The sequence below is a fragment of the Leptonychotes weddellii genome, chromosome 7, assembly GCF_054177405.1.
Source record: "Leptonychotes weddellii isolate Sample4059 chromosome 7, ASM5417740v2, whole genome shotgun sequence".
In the NCBI taxonomy this organism is placed as follows: Eukaryota; Metazoa; Chordata; class Mammalia; order Carnivora; family Phocidae; genus Leptonychotes; species Leptonychotes weddellii.
In genome coordinates this window covers 54,973,189-54,997,164 of record NC_138375.1, presented here as the reverse complement: position 1 = coordinate 54,997,164, position 23,976 = coordinate 54,973,189, and the positions used below count along the sequence as shown (strand labels likewise).

The 23,976-nt window shown below is 46.8% G+C and overlaps 1 protein-coding gene across 1 annotated transcript in view; it reads right to left on the bottom strand.

The window, feature by feature from the left end:
- The window catches only part of GABRP (gamma-aminobutyric acid type A receptor subunit pi), a 16,844-nt gene extending 3,674 nt beyond the window's left edge, over positions 1-13,170 (bottom strand). The window contains exons 1-8 of the mRNA XM_006735451.3: positions 13,078-13,170; positions 12,500-12,618; positions 8,433-8,500; positions 7,405-7,622; positions 5,241-5,323; positions 1,710-1,847; positions 1,184-1,336; positions 519-706 (exon numbers count right to left, since the gene is read on the bottom strand). Of these exons, the coding sequence (XP_006735514.1) occupies positions 519-706; positions 1,184-1,336; positions 1,710-1,847; positions 5,241-5,323; positions 7,405-7,622; positions 8,433-8,500; positions 12,500-12,618; positions 13,078-13,130 (1,020 nt within the window). The 5' untranslated portion in view covers positions 13,131-13,170. The remainder of the gene's footprint in view (positions 1-518; positions 707-1,183; positions 1,337-1,709; positions 1,848-5,240; positions 5,324-7,404; positions 7,623-8,432; positions 8,501-12,499; positions 12,619-13,077) is intronic.
- Positions 13,171-23,976: the final 10,806 nt, after the last annotated feature.

The window sequence follows — 23,976 nt, the reverse complement described above, 5'->3', positions numbered from 1 at the left end:
AGCATGTAAACATTCAATTGATAATAACGGTTGTTATTCTGAGAGCTGGACCCAGTGTTTCGCTGCTAACTCAGATAATGGCAGTCTTTCCCAGTTAGCAGAAAAATACGCTAATTGAGAAATTTGCTGCAATTTAATTTTTCCCACACATTTTCCAGCAAACGACAAAAGAATTAAATAGTAAATACATATTAATCTGAAACTTGTAAGAGCTGATCACACTTGGTTTGATATTGGGTTTTTCATGGATGCTTGTTCTTGTGGTTGTGATTTCATGTTGCATAGAGGCAACAGTTATTTTCTGCTAGCAGATTAAACATGTTAATATCCCATTGGACTTGACGAAAAGAGCAGTCTTTTTCAAAAGGTGCCATGACTTCCAGATGCCCCCACCTGAACAAGGATGAGAATCGCTGGAGCAAAGTGAATCACTCGGGGACGGGAACCAATCTGGTTCATCTCTACAGATCAGCACATGGCAAGTGATGAATCATATACAGGGCCCTCAAAATTCTTACCCTATCTTTGGCTGCCATCTGCTGTAAGGAGCTGTAGTGGGCAACTGCGTATTCCAACAGGGCCCCAAACACGAAGCTAAAGCAGATCCCCAGGTACACATCGATGGCCTTTATGAAACAGTTGGTATTGGGAAGAGAAGTGCGGGACCCAATCATCAGTGTTGTCATTGACAATACGGTGGTCACTCCTGGGAAAACAGGTAGGCAATGTTCCCACATCAGTGACCAGTGAACCTTTCACCTTTACCTGGCAGACTGTCACCATTCAGGAGTTGGCAAAGGGGGACAGAACTCAGAAATGGAACAGCTCATTTTTGAAAAATCTGTGATCTTCTAGAACAGGATTGATTTGTCCATTTTGAATGGATATGAGTGATACGGTTTTCTAAATGTTTCACCTTCTGTCTTCCCATTGGAGGGGAGTGTTCAGTATGCAAAATAACTGGTAATAGACCATCCAATCATGATTCTCTCTTATCACTGTAAAACATGCTTTAAAAGGCACTGTCTCTCTCTTTCTCTCTGTAAAGGTCTCTCAAGACACCAACTCCTGGAACTGCCCTATGAATATCAGTGAAAAAAAAAAAAAACTGGTAGAAGGTAAAAAGAAACAAAAAGGGACCTGTAACTCCAGTTCTTAGAAATCTCCTGTTGGAGCTGCTTACCAATGCAGGTTCTTGCAGGAACTGAATCGAGGGAAATCCAAAATGAAACCCAAGACAGCACCACCAGAAAAGTGGAAGGAACATAGGTTTCCAAAATGAAATACAGGACATTCCTCCGAAGCTCAAATTGCAAGACCAGTCGTGTATAATTTCCTGGTAGGGTAAAGAAGAGATAGGAAATCATGTCTCCTCGCACAGCAGAGTGCTTTCCCTATGGGACATTTAATTAGCTATATTCACATTAAGTTATCTGTTATTCACCAAAACCTAGTTAAGCATGAGCTGTCATTATAGTTGCAATGAGAGAAATTGCTGTTGTATAGAATGAGATGTAGAGGGGTGCATGTACCCCCACCCATGATCCTGAGCATGAAGCGGGTAACAGTGCCAGGCCCAAATCCTCCTGCCCTAGCACACTGTGGCGGGGTTCTTGGGCCCCAAAGAGATAAAGTGGAAAAGAGATGGTATTTCTGACTCAGAATGCAACCCAGTTATTTTGCTTTGTGCAATGCGTCTCACAAGTCACCTGTTTCCTGTTGCGACCTGGTGACTAAGGTGAAATACCGTTGTATGGTGTACTGAGCAAGCCGCAGGTTTTCCAGCCCGCGTACAGAGTCATTCCCTCTCAGCCAGCTGAACTCCACGTCGTTTCCATCATAGCCCCCTGGCAAGGAAAACAGTGCCCTGGTCAGTGCAAGAAGGTAGCGGATTGAACTGGCCTGGAGAATACTACCATGTGGGGGCAGCAGGAGCTCTGTCTTGATGGTGATCCCATGCAAAACTTGGCATATTTCTCACGTGCCATTGCAGTGTCTCCTCGGAACAGGACGACCTGCTAGGGCTGTTTGCTATCAGTCGAAAACCGGTTCTGTGCTAAGTATCACATAGACTTGGTAGGTGATAGGCCTCCAGAAGTAGCTGCCCTCATTATTTAAATGATATTTATTGAACTCATATATGTGAACACACACAGCCCTACACTCCATAGTGCCTTTCAGGGCAGTCCAGCATCTCTGGCAGTGTTCTTAGCGACTTTACAGTTGGTCTGTTCATATTTCCATGATGGCTTAAATGCAAACACAACGGCGGAAAACAAGAAACCTGCAGCCAGCCCCTATATTGATGTCTGTTAACTTAGGCATCTGATAAATCTCAAAGCAGTTTTACTAATATAGTTCATAATAGTAATAATAGCTACCTGTTATGAAACATTTATGGTAGGCCTTTTATACATTACATCTCTAATGTTCTCACAAACGTGCAAGGTAGACATTTCTATATTTCTTCACTAAAAAAATTTTTCTTCACAGTTTTTGAAATTGGGATGGATCTTAGAGTTGATACACACATACATACATATATACATATATATGAAGTAGAGCTTACATTTTTTCCTAAAATGTTACTCGATAAATGCTGTGCCTTAGAATCGAGGAACTATAATATTTGCCCATTTTATACAGGAAAATTCTCAGATTCAGAGAGATTGCATAACTTTCTCAGGATAGCAAGGTAAGTTAAAAACAAAGCCAGGATTGTACCTTCGGAAAGTCTAAACCCAAAGCCCATGGGTGATGGTGGTGATGATAATATAGCTATCATTCAGTGAGCAATTACATTTCTAAGTGCTTTATAACATTATCATCTCATTTAATCCTCAGAATATCTCTTTGAGAAGATAGATGAGTGATCAATAAGCACATGAAAAGATGCCTGACCATTAACCATTAGGGATAAGCAGATCAAAATCACAGTAAGATACTACTTCACACCCGTAAGAATGGCTGTCATGAAAAGACAGACAATAACCAATGATGAGAATGTGGAGAAGCTGGAACATTGCCAGGGGGGATGTAAAATGGTACAACTACTTTGGAAAACAGGTTGGCAGTTTCTTGAAAACTTGAATACAAATTGACCATTTGATCCACCATTCCACTCCCAGGTATCTGCCTAAGAGAAATCAAATCACGTTCACAAAAAACTTGTACACAAATGTTCACAGTGGCATTATTCTTAATGACTACAGGGTGGAAACAAGCCAAAGGGATGTGTATTCTTTCATATGGAATAATGAGGAATAAGGCAATAAAAAGAAACAAAGCATTGATACAGGCTCCAACGTGTATGAGCCTCAAAAACACGCTAAGTGAAGGGAGCCAGATGCAAAAGACCACATGTTGTATTGATTCCTTTTATATGAAATATCCAGAAAAAGCAAATGCATAGAGACAGAAAGTAGATTAATGGTTGCCTGGGGGCTGGTGGTGGCAACAGGAGACACTGTAAATGGGCACAAGGGATCTTTTTGGTTGATGGAAAAGTTCTACCCATGAGATGTGGCTATGGTTGCTCTACTTGGCAAATTTACGAAAAATATTTGACTCGTACACTTGAAAGGGCTGAATTTTATGGCACATACATTTTACCTCAATAAAGCTGTTAAAAAAAATAACTCTTTGAGTCAGATACTATTATTTTTCCTTCTTGACTGATGAGGAAAGTGGGGTCTGGAGAGGTTAGTTCTAGTCTCCCAAAGCCACCAAAGCTAGTGACAGGGAAACCCACTGATCCCTGAACCTGTGATCTTAAACATGGAACTGTATTGCCTTCATTCTCCCAGGCTACTGGGAGATGGGACCCAGCGTCAAGTCTTAGCTTATGGTACACACTGTTTAGCAGAGGTTATTTTCCCTCCACTGGGCAGAGAAGTAGTCATGAGCTCTTAGAGGCTTTCCAGGTAAAAATTGCCTATGGGCTTTCTCTCAGAAGTACCCCAAAATATACTGTCCAAGTTAGCTGTCCAAATAGGCCTAGGATCCCCAAGAAATAAAAAAAGAATATCTAAATAAGTGAGTTGTACAAGCTTCTACTTGGACACTTTACTTTTAGAACTGTTAAATGCTCGCAATCATTACATTATCATGGCTCTTGTGGGATGCTAGGAAATCTTTCCTAGGGATGGTGTTCAGGAAAAAAAAAACCCTTGGTGAAGTTTCTGTACCCAAATAACTGCTAATAAACACTCAGTGAAAACTTCCTCTGCTCACTGGGGATGGTATTCGTGCAAGCCGAGTGCTGAAGTTTCCAGGAGAATCTCACGCCCGGGATTTGAGATGAGCAGAGCCACACGTGGAGGGCTATTACTTTTTCCATGTGGGGCTGAAAATGAGTTCTCTTTTTGATAACCTCAAGTTTTATTCTGCCCCCAAATAGCTGTATTGCTTTAACGAGGTTTTGCATGCATTTAATCAATAGAGTAATTAATCTGCCTGTCCGAGTCTTTAATTAAATGTCTACCTCTGAAAAATGACTGCCGCCTCATAATGGTTGTGCTTCTTGGACATTGACCACTCGTGTCCTCATGTCAGTAGTTGATCTCTAGGGCTTGACTGTGGTTTTTCCTCCTCGTACAAACCATCCCTTGATGCCTTAGTGACTCCTATCTGAGGCATCGTTTCCCCAGGACACCTGTCACAGGTAGCACTTTCCCAAGTTTGGTGGGCATTTCAGAACAATGGAGATTACTCAACAATGCCATTTGACACACATCAACTTAGAATAAAATGCTCATTCCTCATCATAAATCCTCAGACTGCAGTTTAGATGCCCACTCCTGGCATCATTGTGTTAAGCTATATATATACACCAAACAACTTCTTTTCAAAGTTGGAAGCAGTTGTGCAATAAATGTCAATGATTGCATTGAATATTTACCATTTTTGACCTCTGCTGTGTTCCTTCTGGCTTCCATGCCTTCTCAGACTCTGAGTCCCACTCCTTGTCCTATAGACCCCCATTTCCTTGGCTGTCCTGTCTACTCTTAGGTAGAATATTTAGTGCCAATGCACAGTGGTCCTCTCCCAAAAGATGTAATGTTGGAAGGGTTGTCTTTAAGAGGTCTCCAAATCTCTCTGGATAAACACTCAGAAGGGCTGAATCAATTGGAATCAACACCAAGAAAAGAAAGGCTGCTATGTCTTTCTTCATGAATATACCGATCTAAGTCAAGTCACCCAGGAAAATCATCTCAGGGGTCTGCAGAATATATACTCACAGCTTTCCAGTTGCAACTTGCATGTCTGTGTGTCCATGGGGTATTTCGACAGGTCCATGTTACATGCAACAGTCGTTGTGATTCTAAGAAAGGAAAAATGGGTTCAAAAGGAGTGATATGGGGGAAAGGATACATTCCCTTTTAAGGGCCACTCCAACAGGACTTTCACCTTGACTCTTACAGTGAATGTGTGACTTGGAGCCTACACTTAAAACATTCCTGAGGTTTTCTGTGCTAAGAAACACCTTTGAGATGTGGTCAAAGCTGGGGTCCAGAATGGAGGAAGCTGGAATGTGGGCAATGAAGAGGCAAACTTGCAACAACATTGCAGAAGAAAATCACTCATTGGCTTGAGATGCTCTTGCATCAGTTTTAAAATTTAATCTCCATGACAAACCCACAAGGAGCTAGAACAGAGAGCACTGTCACTTCTGTCCTCATTTGACAACAGACTCAGGAGCTTGCCTCAGCTCACACAGCTCTTAGTGGCAGAGCTGGGGCTGGAGCCCACGTCTCCTGGCTGGGCAGTTCTCAAGGACCCTGTCTCCTGGAGGGGATCAGCATTCTCGGAGGAAGTAGAGGGTGTTGGGGGGCACTGTGGCTTTTGGGGACCAACACCCAGAGACATTCACTTAAACATCAGTAAAGCCCTCACTGTGGAGATTTTAATTGGCCGAACTTTATCTTCCTTTTTTTTCAGTGTCACATATTTTTATTAAGCACCCTTATTTATTAAGCACTGTGCTGGGTTCTTGGGGAAAGTGAAATGATGCATGCATGGTGCCCACCTTGAGGAAGCTCACATTTGTTTCAGGAAGACAGAGAATGACAACAGCTACTATTTACTGAGTGCTTACCCCAAGCCAGTCCCAGGCCGAAGTGCATCTCATGCATCATCCCTTTGAATTTTTACAACAACTTTATGAGGTAGGAAATATTATTCTCCTTTTGCTGCTGAGGAAACTGAGGTTCAGAGAGTCCAGCAACTTCCATAAGGTCACAGAACAGGGACTTGCCCCTAAATGTGTCTGATTCTAGAGCCAGGCTGTTAACAGTCATCATCCATAATCCTTGCACAGGACAGATTGTATTATGTGCATAATACAGACAGAAGACAGACATATACATGCACAGGAAGGGGGACATTAATGTTGATTGGAGTTGGGGGTCAAGGGAGAGGTCTAGTTTGGCTTCTTGAAGGAAGGGTTGGGGCTTTGGCTGGTTTTTGCAAAATTCAGTGTAGCTGAGGAATGCCAGATGAACAATTCAAAAATTCAGTTTATTGGATAGCTCAGTCTTTGTTGCATAATGTCAGCCTCCTACTTGGGATCTAAGATAAGTCCCATGAGTATTTGGTTCCTGGCTTTCTCCCCAAGGACTGTGGGAGCATAAGGTTTGCTTGGTCCTTGCACATCCCTTGTACAGGCAGCGATGAGCTTTTGCCTGTGGGCTGCTTCCTACAGCATCTAGGGAGCACCTTGCCTATTCTAGGCAACCAGCCCTTTGATGCACAACTGGGTGGAAGGAACTTTTGGCCTCAGGGATTTGGGAAAGGGACAAAGGGGAGCCCATGGCTCCAGATGGCAGAGGCCTTGGGGGGCACTGCACTTGGCTTCTCTGTAGAAAAATGCCTCAGACAAATAGAGATGCATTCTGGGACAACCCTACCGCCACTGAGCCCCATGAAAAGAAAATTCCTGACGTGGACCTACCTCTCTGTCACTCTTGCTATTCCCCTTATTCCCTTGCTAGCTTTTTTTTTTTCTTTTTTAACTCTTTAAGACTCAGCTCAGAGTTCTATGAAAGCTTCCTCTAGCATCACCACAAACCGCTAACTTACTCCCCAACTCAGAGCCCCCCGGGATTCTGGACTTTCTTTGCTTACCAACTGCATCAGGACAATGTCTCATTCGGCTCTGTATTCTAAGTGTCCATTGTGGGGCCTGGCACAGAGCAGACATTCAGTAGCTGCTTGTTGAGCCAAACTGAACCGAAGGAGGGCCCTTCTACTACTGGGACAAGAATCTAGGAAGGCAGGAGCATGAGAAGGGCGGGACCTCAGGGCGCTTATTTGAGTGCTGGTCAGAACTACCCAGGATGTATTTTATGCCTTTCCTTCCAGCCATTTCCCCATTCAGCCCTGAGGTGGTAGGGACCCAATCACCTGAGAGCATACAGGACTGTGCCATTGGAGAAGAGGCGGATGAGCCTGTTTCCCACAGTGACTTCGTGGAGGAAGGACTTCTTGGATTCCACAATGTAAGTGTCTGGCACCCATAGGAACTCCACGAGGCGCGCATCCAGAGTGAAGCTCTTGTTGCCTTCAAAAACCAGCCGCTGGTCCGTCCAGCGCTGTCTGAGGTATATGGTGGCTGTGTAGTCCTGAGGGGGAAGCCAGGTAGTGGAAATGGATGGAAGGGGGAGCGGGGGGCGGGGGAGAAAGAGTTTGAAAATGGAAGGAAAGGGGTGAAGTCTTATTCCCCTTCCCACCTCTACTTAGGTCAAGAGTACAAACTATAATAGACATTGGTGAACAAAGTCTTATTCTTGGGTGAGGGGCCTGTAGCAATAAGAGCACACAGCACCTTATTTATTCTAGACAATAACTCTCACTGCCAAAAGGGAGCCCCACAGGAGCATGTTCAGGGCCTTAACTTGCTTGTCCTCTGTCCCAAAGGCCCCACCGAGTTGTCGAAGGTTTTGGTGAGAGCCGAGTGCTTAGGTTGTCCAGCATTTACCCGGAATGCACAGCCGGCCCTCTTGGCAACCTGCCTTTAATGTCACTTCATCTTTAATGAGTTCTCTTAAGTGAGAGGATGGTGGAAAGCAGCTATGTGATTGTCAGTTTTCATCAGCTTAGCTTCTCTTCTGCTCTGGGAGGATCCACGTGATGTTCAGGCTTCCCCACTGCACTTTCTTTCTCCCCCAGGTTTTTATCCCCACCAAATGCACCCGCTCCACTCCCTCATCTTTTCTCTCCTGGCTCTTGAATCCACTTTCCTCCTGATACTCAGAAGATCTGTTTTACAAGAATCTTCCACTGCCTTGAGTTTTGGGATAGGTCTCCAGCTTCTGCCATTCCAAGTGCATGCGGGCTGTGGGTCTCTGTTCTGTTTTTGAGTAGCTAGAAAGTGCATCCCCATAAAACACAAGAAGGACATCTCAGGTGGAAGATGAAGGGGCCACACTTACCATGTTACTCTCTGAAATACTAGAAATACTTGCAATGTCCAGGGTCAGTGCTATCAGAACTGGTTCTCCTAAGAATGAAGAAAACACCAGAAGGACTTATATAGAAACACAACCACACTACATTAGCACAATGTTTTAAAAATTAGAAAACACAAAAGTAACACTGGCCTATTGGAAAATTTTAGCCACTCTAGAAGTACATAAAGCGAAAGGTAAATTTCTATCCTCCCCTTGTCAGGAGGAACCACTGTGTAGAATGAAAAAAAAGTATGAAAAATTTTTGTATAAAAAATGCACAAATATATAAATAGCTTAATATGTAAGAGAGACCACGCTGTGTTCACGAGTGCATATTTTAAAGGATATAGTGGTATTTGTTACTTCTTACTTGGAGGATTTTTCCATTGGTACTTGCAAGAGACAAATTATTTAGAGATGTAGTATGAGATTTGGAAATTTGTGCACAGAGATCTTTTTTTCCTCCCCTCAACTAAGTAAATTTACCACAAGATGGCATTCAAGAGTGCTCATGGTTGAGCTCTTGCTCACCTCCTGACACTTTCCTCCTCTTCCTTTACTCTCCAGAAAGCCTAAACTATTTAGAATTCCAGAACCTTCCCCCTGTGATCTGGTATACAGATATTGGGCCTCAGGCCAAACTCCTGAGAGTGCCGGTCTTAGCTCTTGAGACAGAGGTCTTGGAGCCCATTCTCAGAAGCCAGGCCAAGGCAGTCTGCTTCTCCTCAGACTGGAGATGTGAAAGAAAAGCTCAGGGGTGAGAAACATGTGAGTTCACAGCTGGGAAAAGTTACTGAATCTTTCAGAACTACCTTTTTTCTCACCTGTGAGTAGAGATAATACTAACAACATCATAGTGTCATGGAGAGGGTAAATGAGATTAGCAAGTGGCAGCTTCTTTGCAGGGTGGTGGCAGGAGGAAATACGTGTAAAGAAGGTGCTCAAAAATAATTATATGTACCAAGTCCCAGGACTGTGTCTGTCACGTAATAATAGAGATTCAGTAAATGGCATTTGCCTTCCCTTCCCCATCACCTCCGTAATCCTAGCTAAATCTGGAAAAGGAACAAATTTACTCACCAGGTTAATAGCTGCAATAGCTTTCACTTGCAATAAATAAGTAGGGGTGCCTCAGGGGACTGTGACAATGCATTAACCAGGAAGAGGAGAGGTGGAATTCAAAGGAAGCTTAAAACCATCTACTTGGTAGGAATCGGACAAAGCAACCTAATTATTAACTGAAGGAAACCAAGCCATAGAATATAGGTGGGAATTTGGAAATGGAGCTTTAGAACCAATGCAATTAAAAATAGTTCAGCTAATACTTGGTGTTAATATCTGATGGAAGAATGGGAGATCTTTGAGGATGGACCCTGGAAGGTGCTGAAGGAGCATGGTGGTAAGTGGCTTTCTGCCTCTCAAGGCAGAAATTAAGAAAAGGAGCTTGGAGTCAGAGTGTTTGAATCCCATGTCCACCACTTCGTAGCTGTGTGACCTTAAGCAAATTGCTAAAGTTTTCTGTGCTACAGTTTCTCACCTGCGAAAGAGAGCTACTCATGCCTACTCTTGAGGATTGGGTTGGGAAGGTTACAGGATCTCTTTTTAAATGTCTGGAGCACGGTGGGCAGTGGCTCAGTGTTATTTGCTCCCTGAGGAACATGGAGAACAGAACACACACAAAAGTTCCACTCCACTGTGCTTTCTGTTTCCTTTGTTTCCAGCTAGTCCAGTCCTGGCCTTGCTTCAGTTGGCTTCTTTATGGACCAGAGCTTGCTTTCTTCCCCTTGAGTTAGAAGAGTGAGCTGAGCCACCAGAGGGCAGCTTCCTCCTGGGAAAGAGGTCAACACTAGTTCCTGGACAGTGTTCCTAGAGCCTGCTTACAAACCTGTGCTCTGGCTACCTCATTCCCTGAAAAACCTTATGGAGGTCTTGTCTCTTAAGAACTTCAGGGACCTAGAACCCAGGTGGACAGACATTATAGAGAACATGGCCCCTCCACGGAACTCCAGGCTGCCACATACATGTAGCTTCCTTTAGGAGACAGATTGCCAAGGTATTGGGGCCTGTGCCTTCCCCTCTTTTTGACAAAGCACCCCTTGCCCCCTTTTCAGCCCAGGTGGATCTGGGCCTCACACTCCTTGGGTCCACCCCAGGTTCGGAATGGGCACTTTGCCCAAGAACCTTGCCTCTTGTCGACCCGTGAGCAGGCAACAAGAAGGACAGTATCCTGGCCTAATTGTTTGGGGTTTGGGAGGCAGAGAAATTGGACCTAACCAGGGTGTACAGACTCATATGCTTGTCATTAGTGTTCAGCTGGGCCTGGGAAGACCAGGGGAGCTTGAAGCCTTCCTAGGTTTGTTAACTTAAGGACCTCAAATCTTTACTGTGTGGCCATGAAAATGGTCTTGCTGATCTCCAACTGAAGTGGGTGTAATTGGCCCAGCTGCTGTGCTCTGAAATCCTTTACCACACTTGCTCTGAGGCCATGCTTCCCACAGGCTGCACCCCACCAATGACTGAGTGTGGCGGGGATACTTAGGCACACTGTGCCTGGAAAGCACGGAGATGGGAGACTCCTCTGATGGGAACTTGGGCTCAAGGTCTCCCTGAGGGCCTTTCCAAACACACATAGAACTGCACCATAGTCGAAGACACCTGTGCCCAACCTTCCCGTCCTCCCTCTCTCCTTCCCCCAGGTCAGCTTTCCTATCTTCCCACCCCCACGTTCTGTCATAGATATTGCCCCAATAAATATCTTGCATGGATAATCACCTTCTGGTGTCTGCTCCTCAGAGGACCTGGACTAACCCACTAATACTAGATTTGACCAGAGAATTTTATCATGTGAGGGGAGGAGCAGGAAGGAAGGAAAGGGGATTAAAATAGACCCATGCACCCTGATGATGTGGCAGGTGCCATGCTTCATGTTCACACAGTTCATCTCAATCAGTCCCCTCTATAAGGTGGAAGATATATCTCCATTTCACAGAAAGGGGGCTTAGAAAGCTAAGGTGCTTGGCAAGAAGTAGAGATACCACTTTCTGCTCTATGTAAGGAAACGCTAGAATCCACTTTGGTCAATCTTACATTTGAGACTGAGACCCTATGAGGAGGTATGGGATTGGTCTCAATCACTCCCTCCTTGCCTCATTCTGTCACCAAATACCAATTGACAGCTTGTTGTATGCCAAGTGCTGAGCTGCTGCTGGGGTTAGTGAGGTAAATAAAGCAAGACTCCCTCACGGGGCTACAGGCTAAAGCTGAGACGGCAATGATGGTATTGTCTTGTAATGGCTATGATTTGGAAGTGTAAGTATGAAGAATGGGGACGGGGCCTACAACAAATCAGGGCTGACTTCTCAGAGGAGGAAGCCTTTGATTTCAGACTTGAAAAATTGGCATTTTGCCAGGGAGTCAAGTTGAAGGAAGCCACTCTCAGCAGATAAACTGTCTCAGCAAAGGCATGGAGACCAGGGAAGCCAAGGGGGTCAGGCAGTGTTTGGGGCACACTCCTGGCAGGGCAGAGTGGGAGGAGTTGGGGCTGGCAAGACTGGCAGACAGACAGAGGCTGGGCTGGGAAGGCCTGGGGTGCCAAGGGGCTCTGGACTCTATGCTGAGGATGCTGGGACATAGGCAGGTATTCTGAGCAGGCAAAGGGCCCAGGCAGGTCATCCAGGTGGCACAATTGGGGGTTAGCCTTGAGTGACAAGGCTGAAAGCTGGAAGGCTAGATGGTGTGGTCCTGGTGAGTTCCTTAAATAATGACACTGGAAGTGGGGGCAGAAGGAAGACAGTGTGTGAGAGGTTGTTAGAGGCTCTGGTCACCTCCTCAGAGGGCAAGAGGATTTCTTTATCCTGCAGGTTGAGAGGCAAAGCACGTTCTTCAAAGCAGTGTGAAAACCACTGGCTGTCCTCATCCATCATTGCTCATCCTTAACTGGTTGCAGACCAGAAAATGGAATCAACTAAAATCTCCTGAAACTCTCCTCTGCATTTTGCCTCTGTTCTTGTCCTTTTGAATTGATGTCCTGGACAAAAAGGATGACCTACCGCCAAAATTGGGCCTGAGAAATTTGTTATATCCTGCTGTGAGATTCTCAAAGCCAGGCAGGGAGAGCTTGTCACTTCTGCTGACCTCGATGTTGAACTGATTCCCCTGGATACACATCCTGGAAAAGAAAATGGGTATTGGTGCATGTGCTTATTTAGGTGTCAATAAGCATGTATACACATGAACTTTGCACGTATGTGTGTGTGTTGTGCCCATGTACCAGCAGTGACTTTTCTAGAGGGAAATCTCTAATTTTCAGCTGCTGAGTTAATATGTCCCTATCCCACTCCATTTTGTTACCCATTTGCCATACATCAGAATGTTGAGGTAATTTGGGAAACCCTTCAAGTGTCTTTAGAAAAAACACAAGGGGCTCATCCATCTATGACCATTTTGGAAGCTTGAGTTCTCCGGATAGAATATATGGCAGGAAGTTGTGCTGTCAGGGTGTATGAGGGAGGTGGATGGATAGGCTTTATCTCGCCATTGGCAAGTAGGAGGACCTGCCCCCTCTTCCTACTTCGTGCATATATGCAAAGCAATTCGGACCAAGGTCATTGTGAGGCAGCAAACTCACCTTGGAGTGAAGAGACTCAGACACATGAAGGTCAAGTGGAGACCGTATTTCATGTTGATGAGGTGCTCACGCAGAGAGGGACCAAAGTAGAAATCGCCTGGGGAAACAAGGTGGGAGAGGTGACCCAAAGGGCTCACCTCCTCCAAGCCCATCTCCATCCTGTGGGTCATCAGCCGCAGTACTTTCTCAGAATGTGTGGGGAGCAGTGTCTTTCCACACCATTTGGTTATAGCTCCTATTGCCTGCATGACTTCGTTTTGGAGGATCACATTTTGAATCCAACCCAAATAAAGGCTGACACCTTGTTTGGAGAGTGGCTCACCAGCACCAGCTGTGCAGCCCGTTCATGCTGGGCTGTGCATTTGGAAAGCCCCAAGACTGTCCTTTCCCTGTCCTCATCCTGACTTTGCCAGAGAGGACACCCCCAACTATGCACTCACACCGATAATGCCACTTATCCAAGGGTCTAGGCCTGTCATGACCTAAGTAGGTCATGTAGACAGGAAATGAAAACTTCCCAGTAATAAACAAACAAACTTCCTAAGAACCTTCCATGTGCCAAAGAATACATTAGATACTTTCTCACAGACCTCCTCACTCCATTGTCACCGTGCCTTTGTGAGGTGGGTGGGTTAATCCCGTATTGCGATGAGGAAACAGAGGCTCACAGAAAGGTCACTGTGCTAGTGAATATCAGAGGAAACTTTGAGCCCAGGGCTGGCAGCCTTGCACCCGTGATATTGGCTGTTCTCCCAGCCTCCCAGACCTGCTCCCTGGGTGCTCTGAAGCCGTTCAGCCGGTTGGGTGAGTGAGCGAGGCGTATGCGTGAGGATGGTCAGGGAGACATGGCCCAGGGGCCTGGTCTCCTCGGGCTCGGGAGCTCCTGTCAGATGGTCCTCCTGAGAGAGTAGCCGGCAGCCAGGCAGGTGAGCCTGTGACCTATCATGCTGGTGACAGCAGAGTGGGGGTTCTCGGGCGTGGCTCAGGCCCTGTGCCGAGGCAGGCAGTCTCAGGGTGGGTCAATCCTCCTCTGTGGCAACCTCTGTGAACCAGGCCACTTTCTTCTTCTTTTTTTTTAAAGATTTTATTTATTTTACAGAGAGAGACACAGCGAGAGAGGAAACACAAGCAGGGGGAGTGGGAGAGGGAGAAGCAGGCCTCCCGCTGAGCAGGGAGCCCGATGCAGGGCTCGATCCCAGGACCCTGGGATCACGACCTGAGCCGAAGGCAGACGCTTAACGACTGAGCCACCCAGGCGCCCCAAACCAGGCCACTTTCAAGAGTCTAGCTATTCTGGGGCTTAAGGTGCCATTTAGCCATTAATCAACTAATATTAATTTTGCTTAGAAAACAAATACATGCTCATTATAGAAACGAAAGCAAGATAGAAATGTATAATTAAAAGTGTAAGTCCCAATGATGTGTCAATGTAGGTTCATCAATTTAACAAATGTACCACTCTGTGGGGGATGTGATAGTGGGGAAGGCTGTGCATGGGGTGGGGTGGGGAGACTCAATTTTGCTGTGAGCCCCAAAAATCCCTAAAAATATAAAGTGTAAAAAGAGCGCCTCTCCCTCACTTTTCTCTAGTCTGATGCCTCAATCAGTTGTCTCTTAACAGTTGGGTCTTCTATGCATATATTATTGTATATTTATATGCATGTATATCTGCATGAAGAAAAAAATTAAAAAGTGAAGTTGGGGTGATAGTAATGCATTTTTTGATATTTACTTTTTTGCTTAATAACGATAGCCAACATTTCTTAAATACTTAATGCATGCTTGCACTCTGCTGAGAACCTCAGAAACCCTTACAACAGCTCATTGAGGTAATTACTACCATTCTCCTCAACTTACAAATGGAAAAACTGAGGCTTCGAGAGGATAAGAAACAGTCCCAAGGTTGTAGAGCAGGTGAATCCAGGCAAGCTCACCCCATCACTTCTAACCCCTGCCCCATGACACACGCTCTTCTTCAATGCCAGGTTTTTAGTTCCTACGGATCTGCCTCATTCTTTCTAACGGCTCAAGGTATTTCATCAGATCAATATATACAACACACGTCCTGCGTATGGTACTAAGTTATTTCTACATTTTTTACTGTTACAAAATCAGTAATGACCATCTTTGCACATATGTAAGCTCCTGGAACTCTGCGCTCTGTCCTATTTCTCTTCCTTAGCCCTGTCCTTCTCATCTTTTGATAAGTCAACATTGTCAATCCGCCAGTGATCATATTCCAACCTTCTTCCCAGTCTCTGTCCATTCCCCTGTCCCCAGCATCAAGTTTAACAGGGTCCAGGGAGCGGCTCCCATGCCCTCCCATCCCTTCATTCAATTTTCCAAAGGCTTCACAAGCTCCTTCTGGGAATCAGACATGTATGAGGCAACACCAGAGCTCCCGTCTAGGGAGGGAGAGGAGTGTAAGCAGTGAAGTGACAGCATTCCCTGTGACTGTCCTACGACAGGGGCTGAGGCAAAGGGATACATGGTGGGCAAAGGAAGCAAGTGGTCAACTCCATGGGGGAAGGGTGGGACAGTGCCAGGATGGAAGTCATAGAGAAGTTCATTAGATTCTTGAAGACAGTGTTTGCATTTGCCAGGTGAACAAAGGAAGGTTGGGCCCTCAGGATGCTGGGCAAAGACAGGGAGACTTGCCCACCAACACTCTCCTACCCACTTATTCTCTGTCTCTCCCCTCTAGCCCATGGCCACCTGTGACTTCTTCCTAGTCTGTTCTGAATTAGCTTCATTCTCATTTTGGGATATTTCTACATTCTTCCTCCTCCTATAGGAAATTGAATTTTATCAGGCAAGTTGGAGAACAATCTAGCTTCAGCTCCAAGACTCCTATCAAATCACATTTCCCTGTGTTAGGGCCCTATTGAATCATGTTTCCCTGTGTTAGGGGCCTGGGCTTCTGAATCTGCTCCAAGGAATCTCGTGTCTGAAAAGCTTTGCCCACACCAGACCTGGAAAAATGACCGCACGTGGCCCTGCTCTCTCTGGTCAGGTTGTTGAGCATGTCTCATTTTAATAAGGAAGAAAAGAGAAGAAGAGGGAGCCCCCTGGGTGCCCCCTTGGTGCTGTGCTTTGTGCTTAATCGCATTTAATTCTCATGACCATTGGGCTCAGTAGGTGTGAATTTCTAGAATCTCAGATTGGTGAAGGGATTTGGCCACAGCCACAGAGCAATTAAGTGCCATGATTTGAATCCAGGTCTTCCAGGTCCCTGTTCTTTGCATTGCATCTAGGAAGAGGGCCCCAGCTCCCAAAGTGAATGGGATTCCACTTGACTCTGGTCCCTCTTACACCAAACCCACCTCTGGGATAGCGTGCTGCATCCATACTATGTCCCAAGTGGCAACTGCACTGAGGTCTTCACCCCGCACGGCAGAGAAACCAACCATCAAGTGATGACTTGTGTTATCTGCCTGCCTGAATGAAGGCTCCGGCCACCAATGCTGATACAGACACTGGGAATGGCATTTGGCAGAGACATGCACTGAGCCACCAGAGGGGAGTGCCCTGAGGGTTGCCCCACAGCTCTAGGGGACCTGGAGATTCCAGCTGCACCTAGCCCTTCCCACCTGCAGGAAACACGGCACTCAGAAGGTCTCGAGAGGCTCCTGAGTAGGGGCAGCCTAGGAACTCTTACCCTACTCTGAGGGGTTCTCTGCCAAGATCCCGCCTCTACCGGTAGAAAAGCATGAGGTTTGGGTTGACACATCTGAGTCAGGTAACCTTTCGGGTCTGGGCTTTCCTATCTGGAAATGGGAACAGAAAGCACTCAATAAATATTAATTTTCATTCTCCTCTCCCTCTGACGTCTTCTATGGGAACTTCAGTGATCCCACTCTGACCATGAGAGCCCAAAGCTCAAGCTCTTCCTATACCCCTACACGGCCACCCAGGGTAGGAACTGACTATATGTCCTTTTGAGGGAACTCATTTTGGCATCACCTCAGGAAGGACAGGGTCAAGGCACAGGACTTCAGGGTCACCCAGGTGGCAGATGGCAGCCTTTTCTGGATTGGCTCTGAGAAGCAGAGGTAATTCCAATATGCGCACATTTCCGCTCCCATTCCCAGAATCTCCTCACATAGACAGTGAACCCCAAGCATGTCATGCTCTAGCCTCCTTCCCACTCAGGCAGAGTTCCCCAGGCTTCTGTCACTTCCACATAGACAGAATCATTTGTTGGGAAGCAGGAGTGGAGCCCAAGTTAGGTCAAGGTGAGGAAAAGCATTATTGCCATGGGAACCTCCTTACGAAAATCACAGCAGGTGAAGTTGTGGGGTGTGGGGGCCCTGGTGGGCAGTGCAGAGAGGAAGGAGCACCTGCGGCTCTAGGTTAGACAGGAGGAGCTCTAATCTCGACTCTGCCTCTGATTCTGAAATAGCATTATTTCTCCCTGAGCTTTAGTTTCCTCCACTATAAAACGGGATGGTAATCAATAGTTCTTCAGACCGTGGTGAGACCTGGTACAAGGTAGGTGCTCAGCAAATTCTAGCCCCAGCCACCTCCCCTCACTCCCAGCAGGGTTTGTATCTGCATTTCCTTCCCTTTCTTCCCTCCAAGTACTGGAGGGGCCGGCAGTTTTCTTACCAGGATGCTGCCGACGCTCTGTTACGGCATGTCCTTCAGGCCTTCAGGCTGGGCATTTGGGCAGAACATGGTCTTCTGGGTCCCTGAGCATCTCCTCATCCTCAGTCCTGCCCCCCTGGATGCAGACACATGGCCACTCTCTGATGGAGTGGCTCTCCTCATGGGGAAGACAGAGCTGCAAAACCGGCTAGGCAGACGAGTAGGTAGAACCTCCCACAGCTCCACCCTTGGGTGGAGCTCTGACCTGGTCCTGGGTGTCTGTGGGAATCGCCCAGCTCCTGCTATGACTACTGGTTGCTAGGGCTTTGATTCTGAGTTGGTGTCTCACTGAACTCCTGGACCACAGCCAGAGAAGAATCTTGAGGTCAAAGACCCATGAAAGTCAAATACAGTGGGTGACTCCCCCGCCCCCTCCCACACCATGCCTGGAAGATGAGTCCAGGGCTCTGAATTTTGAGGACACCTCTATCCTGGTGTCATGGAACAGGACTTAGCAGCATGTAAGACCTTGGGCAAAGTCACTTTACCTCTCTAGTCTTCAGCTTCCCATCCTGAAGCTAGAACTTGACCATTTCTAAAATTCTGATTCCTTGGGCATTTTAAGAGCATCTTTGGAATCAACAGAAAGCCTAGTCAATGTAAAAGGAGACTTGTAGATCTGAGGCCATCATGCTTTCCAGACTGGGAAGTTTTCAAAAGAGATACAGGGGCCAAGGGAGTGGAGGCTGGAGGCTGAGGAGGCCAGCCCAGAAAGAAGTGGGAGGGACTTGGGGAAAAATCTGGCTAGATTTCTCGATCTCTTCTCCTTCACCATCCCCTGTCCCTCACACAGAGGGTTCTTTAACTCCCTGTGAAGTCCCTTTAGGGGCATCCGTCCTCCATAGCCAGTCGAACTTCCTAACAGAAGGGCTTCAACTGTGTGTGCAGACCCCTAAGTTCTCCCTGTCACCATAGCCAGTGGCCCCGAAACTCACTCCTGGCTCCAGCCCCACAGGAAGGCACAAGGAATTTCCTGGAGACTTGGCTTTGCACCCTGAGAGAGCCAGGAGCAGGGAGTCCGATGGAGGGGCCTAGGAGAGAGTGGAGGCTGTGGCAAGAAGCCCTTAGGAAACTCTGACCCTCCTGACGTCATGGCCAAGCCCCTGCCCAGACCCCCGCCAGTCTTGGAGGGGAGAAGGTGGTGAGACAGGGGAGAGGTAGGACAGAGAGCGAATGAAGCTGCAAGGAACAAAAGGAGGTAGGATGGAGCGGGTGGGCGTCGGCGTGTGGAGTCCCACAGAAGCCTCAGGCTTAGTGTGCCCCAGAGCCTGGCCCGCCTTGCAAGCATTTCTGTGCACCTGAAGAGAAAGCTCTTTGATTTCTCCTGAGAGGCCTCCTCACTTTCACCTGGGAACCTTGAAGGCGGCTGAAACAGGAATGGCTGAGGAGTTGGTTTCAGGTTCTCAAAGAATGGAAACCACTTTGTGGCTTTTCTCAGAGTTTCCAAGATGTGTTCACAGAATACAAAGGCTCAAAAGTAACAAAGACAATACAGAGCTGGGGGTAGGGGGGTGGGCGTGGGGTGTCCTCTGACGCAGGCACAGCGAGACTTAGATGAAAGAACACGGGCCTGCTGGGTGGCTTTTGGCAAGTTACTTTAACCTCTTTGGACTTGTTTCCTTTTCTGACAAATGGAGGGAATGATTTCTCGTAGGGTTGCTGAAGAATTCAGCAATGACAGGCGTGCGGGCGTATCTGAAACTACCTGGCACATTGTAAGTGCTCACTAAGTTGTTCTTTTTATCCTGATGTTAGTATCTTCTCATGTTTGTACTTCTCTGCCAATCCTCCATCTGTCTAAGTATATCTATCATTGATTTATCATATTTATCATCTCTATCTTTAAAGTGAGGAGTTTCTATGGAAGCCAAGTCCTGCTCCAGTGGTCCTGGCCTTGCTCCTTGGCTCTAGAACCCCTGACAGTCTCTGCACCAAGCTTCCAAGTGTGACCTCTACTCTCAGGACGCCTGAGGTCAGTGGTATTTCAGGATGTTCAGCTATGCAGACATACTGCCCATGGGTTACTCATCCTGGTGTCCACCTCCTACACCACATGGCTACACACCATCCTAGAATGTGTCCCAGAAAAACAAAGGCCGGAGTGAGGGACTACGCCTTGCCTGGTGCATCGATCACCATGCACACGAGATACTAATAAATCATAATAACGCCATACGTGTATATGGTGCTCTACAGTTTTCAGAGCCTTTCCATTTGCCTGTGTCTTGTCTTATTTGAGCTGCACTATAATCCTGGGAAGCAAGCAGGGTTTGTTTCTTTATTCTCATTTTCCAGATGAGAAAGCTGTGCCCAGAGTCACACAGCTACCATGTATGGACTGGAACCCAGGTCTTAGGATTTTGAGTTAGCTGCTTACCTCACAGGTCCATTCAGTGATTTGGGGTGGGGGTGGGGCAGAACAGAGGAACAGAGTCCAAGTGAAGCAGGGGACAGAGCCAGCCTCTGGATCTTCCTCTGGCCTGGGAGGCCAAGGTGGGACGAGACTACCTTGCACCTGGGCTTCCCAGGAGACGCTGCCCATCAGACTTGATAGCCCCCCAACCTGCCGTCCCCGCTGGAAACTCTAGACCACCTGGATTTCCTTATTCCCTGCCCCCATCAACACCTGACTGATCCCCATCCCAGACACCTTCTCATTTGTCTCCTCTGCATCTCCTCACCTTGTAGACTTGGGTCTCCAAAACAAGGCCTGCAAACACCAGGCCGTGTGCAAGATGAGGCCACTGAAGTATGGGGAGAAAATATTAGAATTTCTAGGGCTTCAAACATGGGAAAGATAACTGTATCTTCTAGTATTTACTATGGGATGGGCACTGACCACTCACTCCTCTGTCAGTCAGACCATCTGAGGTCACATACCAAGGTCACATACCGAATAGCCCGGCCACACTGGTCTGAGACGAAGCAGGGGCTCTAAACTTGGAGGGCTTGGCACTCACTCCTTTGCTTTCCGTGTAACTTGACTTTCTGCAGGGCAGGTGGGCCAGGTTAAACGGATTTATTATTTGATTTCACTAAATAAACCCTGAAGAAACGGACGCATGGCTTAAAAATGAGTCCCGTCAGAAGAAACTACTTCCAGCATTAATAAGGCAAAGGCCAGCAGCACTTGGCCTACCTAATGCCCAACATCATTAAACATCTTCCAAATGAAGAGTTTGAGTGGCTTCCAAACCTTCTGGTGAAAACTAGAAAAAACACAATTGATACGTCTGCAAGAACAATTGATGGACATCAGAGAAGATGGAAATTTACCAGCTGAATTTAAACAAAAGCCTTCGTGTAACTGGTGAGAAAGACTGAAACATTAATATTTTAGTAAGCGCAGCCAATGAAGCACTTTTTTCATTCGGATGTCTGCACCTTAACTGAGGTATCTTTTTTCAGCTCTGAAAGCTGTTAAGAATCAACTATCAAAATAATTTGCACTTAAAACCAGATCTTCTAAATATTGAACTGCAAAATGTTAATATGCAGATAGCACACACGTAATAAAGCATATCAACCACACTGCACTCACTAAAAACGTTAGCATTCACAATAATTCAGTGAAAAGGTGTTTTTGTATGATTAACAAAATAAAATCATTAAAAGTAGTGTTATTTTATCCTCATTTCATCCATTTAAATTCTTCTTTCTGTCTAGGTCTTAACTGTGGTATTGTGATTTATAATATGAAATCTGTAGTTGGCCTTTGTCCTTATGACTGGCACAGAGCTGAAATCTTCCAGGGGATCTTCCAGGTGAGGAGCTTGAGATAATATCTTTTGTTATGTTAATGAAGCAACTTTTGGAATGCCCCGGGTCACCTAAGGATGGGGGCTAGTGGCCAAAGGAGACCACCAGGTGATTGGAACTTTCAGTCCCACCCCCTATTTCTAGGGAGGACAGAGGGGCTGGAGGTTGAATCAACCTCGGAGGGCTAATGACTCAATCAGTCGCATTTAAGTAAGGAAGCCTCCATAAAATCCTAAAAGGACGGGGTTCGGAGAACTTCTGCGTTGGTGAATACGTACGTGGGGCTGGCAGGAGAGAGGCGGGCATGGAGAGGGCGAGGCAGCTCTGCGCCCTTCCCCATCCCTTGCCCTGTGCCTCTCTTCTATCTGCCTGTTCCTGAGCTCTATCCCTTATAACAGACCGGGCATCGAGTAAGTAAAATATTTCTGAGCTCTGTGAGCTGTTCTAGCAAATTAATCAAACCCCAGGAGGGGGTCTTTGGAACCTCTGATCTACAGCCAGTTGGTCAGAAGCACAGGTGTCAAGCTGCACTTGTGATCGGCATCTGAATTGGGGGCGGGGGCAGTCTGGTGGGACTGAGCCCTTAACCTGTGGGACCTGATGCTCTCTCCGAGTAGATAGTGTCAGAATTGAGTTGAATTATATGACACCCAGCTGGTGTTGGAAGATTGCTTGCTGGTGTGGGGAAAAAACCCACACGTCGGAGTTGGGTTCAGAGTCATTACTTACACCCACACTGTATTAGAACATGAGACATGTCTGTGATTTCTAAGTACATAAATACATGTATTTTGAGGGTGTAGAGTCAAGGAAGTATGGGAACAGTTGGGCCAGGCCAGTGAGAAAGATCCTGGCTATTCTTTCAGTTTGCAGTTATATTTTGTCTACCACATATCACCAGGCTGATCTTCATAAAAACCCAGAGGGGATCCAATTCCTACTCTGATTTCTGCTCTCTTTCAAACCCCTTCTCCCAGAAAGAGCGGCAGCCCTAACTGCCTTTTGGGGCTGGGCAGCTGACAGTGATGTAAGAAGAGGGTTGGATGTAAGGCATGGTGGGGACCATGGCAAGCAGGAGAGTTCTTTGCCTAAAAACATTCCAATTTAAAAATCGTAAACCCCGGACAGGCAAGAGAAAACCCTGTCGTGGCCTGGATGGAACCTGTGGGCTGGCATTTGTAATCCCTGAGCAGGTCAAGGCCAACCTTGGAATATGCTGTCCACCTCTCCAGACAGGTCTCTTGCTGTTTGCTCCCAAATGGATTCTACACTGTGGTCATTGCTAATTGGTGCTGATCTTGGCCCTCTACCAGTCCCTCTTCCTGGCCAAGTAAGCCCCAGCTGAACAAGCCTGGTTCTGATGCTGCCTCCTCTGTGGGGCAACTCGACTTCTCCACCCCGGAGCTGCCCTCACACGTTGCTCTTGTTGGGTTTTACTGTTCTCAACACATCACTGACCTGCCTGCCTCCACCACTGAGCTGGCTGCAACCTGAGCTATTATTAATCGGTGCATCCCCAATACCAAGGTCAGCGCCTTAGCCACGTAGTGGGTGAGTCGGCTGAGCCACCAAATGCCTGCAAACAACAGCACCTGCACGCTGGGTAACAGCAGTGTATTATTAACTTTAGTATTTGCTTCTAATTTCTAATAATCATAAGTACACACCTTCACCCCTTCGCCCTTTCTCCACAACTCCCTCAGCGCCAATGCATAAACTTTTGGACTTTATGTGCTTAAAGGACCAGGAAGGAAAAGAAATGGCAAGTGGTGAATGTGTCTTTCTTGGCCATGTCTCTGCAGTGGAGGCAAGACCATGCAGCCAGGGCAGTGGGTCCCAAAGTGTGGTCTGCCCAGACGTGTCTGTGTCAGCTTCAGCATGAGTACTTCGTACAAATGCACACTCCTGGGCCCCTCTCTTGACCTACTGCATCGGAATCTCAAGAAGCGTGGCGTAGGAAATCTGAATTCTCATCAGCTCCCCAGGTACTCCTTCTTGGGTCTAACAGGGGGCTTGCCAACTTAGACAGACTGACCCTGGAATGTCCCTTTGGGACGTGACATTGAAGCTGATCCCCAGAGGATGGCAAGGAGTTGGCCATGTGTCAGGAGGGCCAGGGAGGTAGGATGGGGGCTGGGGGACACCTGTGGGTGTGCCCCCTGGTTTAGGGAAATGAGTCCTGATGAGGGGAGAAGCTGAGGGCTGGCCTCATGCCTACTCAGGAGCTTCCCCCTCTCAAACTCTTAGAAGCTATAATGTCTACAGTAACATAAACCCTGGCATAGACTTTGACCCTTCATGTCTCTTGGGGTTCAGCCAGACTCCCACAGTCTGAGAATTCCAGAAGCCAGGGAGGTTTCACTCATTCTCTCCAACCCTGACTGCTTTGTTCTTTTTCTCTCAACCTCTTCTTTTGAGCTGCTAAGTCCCTGGCACCTTTAGAAGACCGCCAGAAGCTGTATTAAAGTATTAAAGACCTCAGAGCTCACTCCC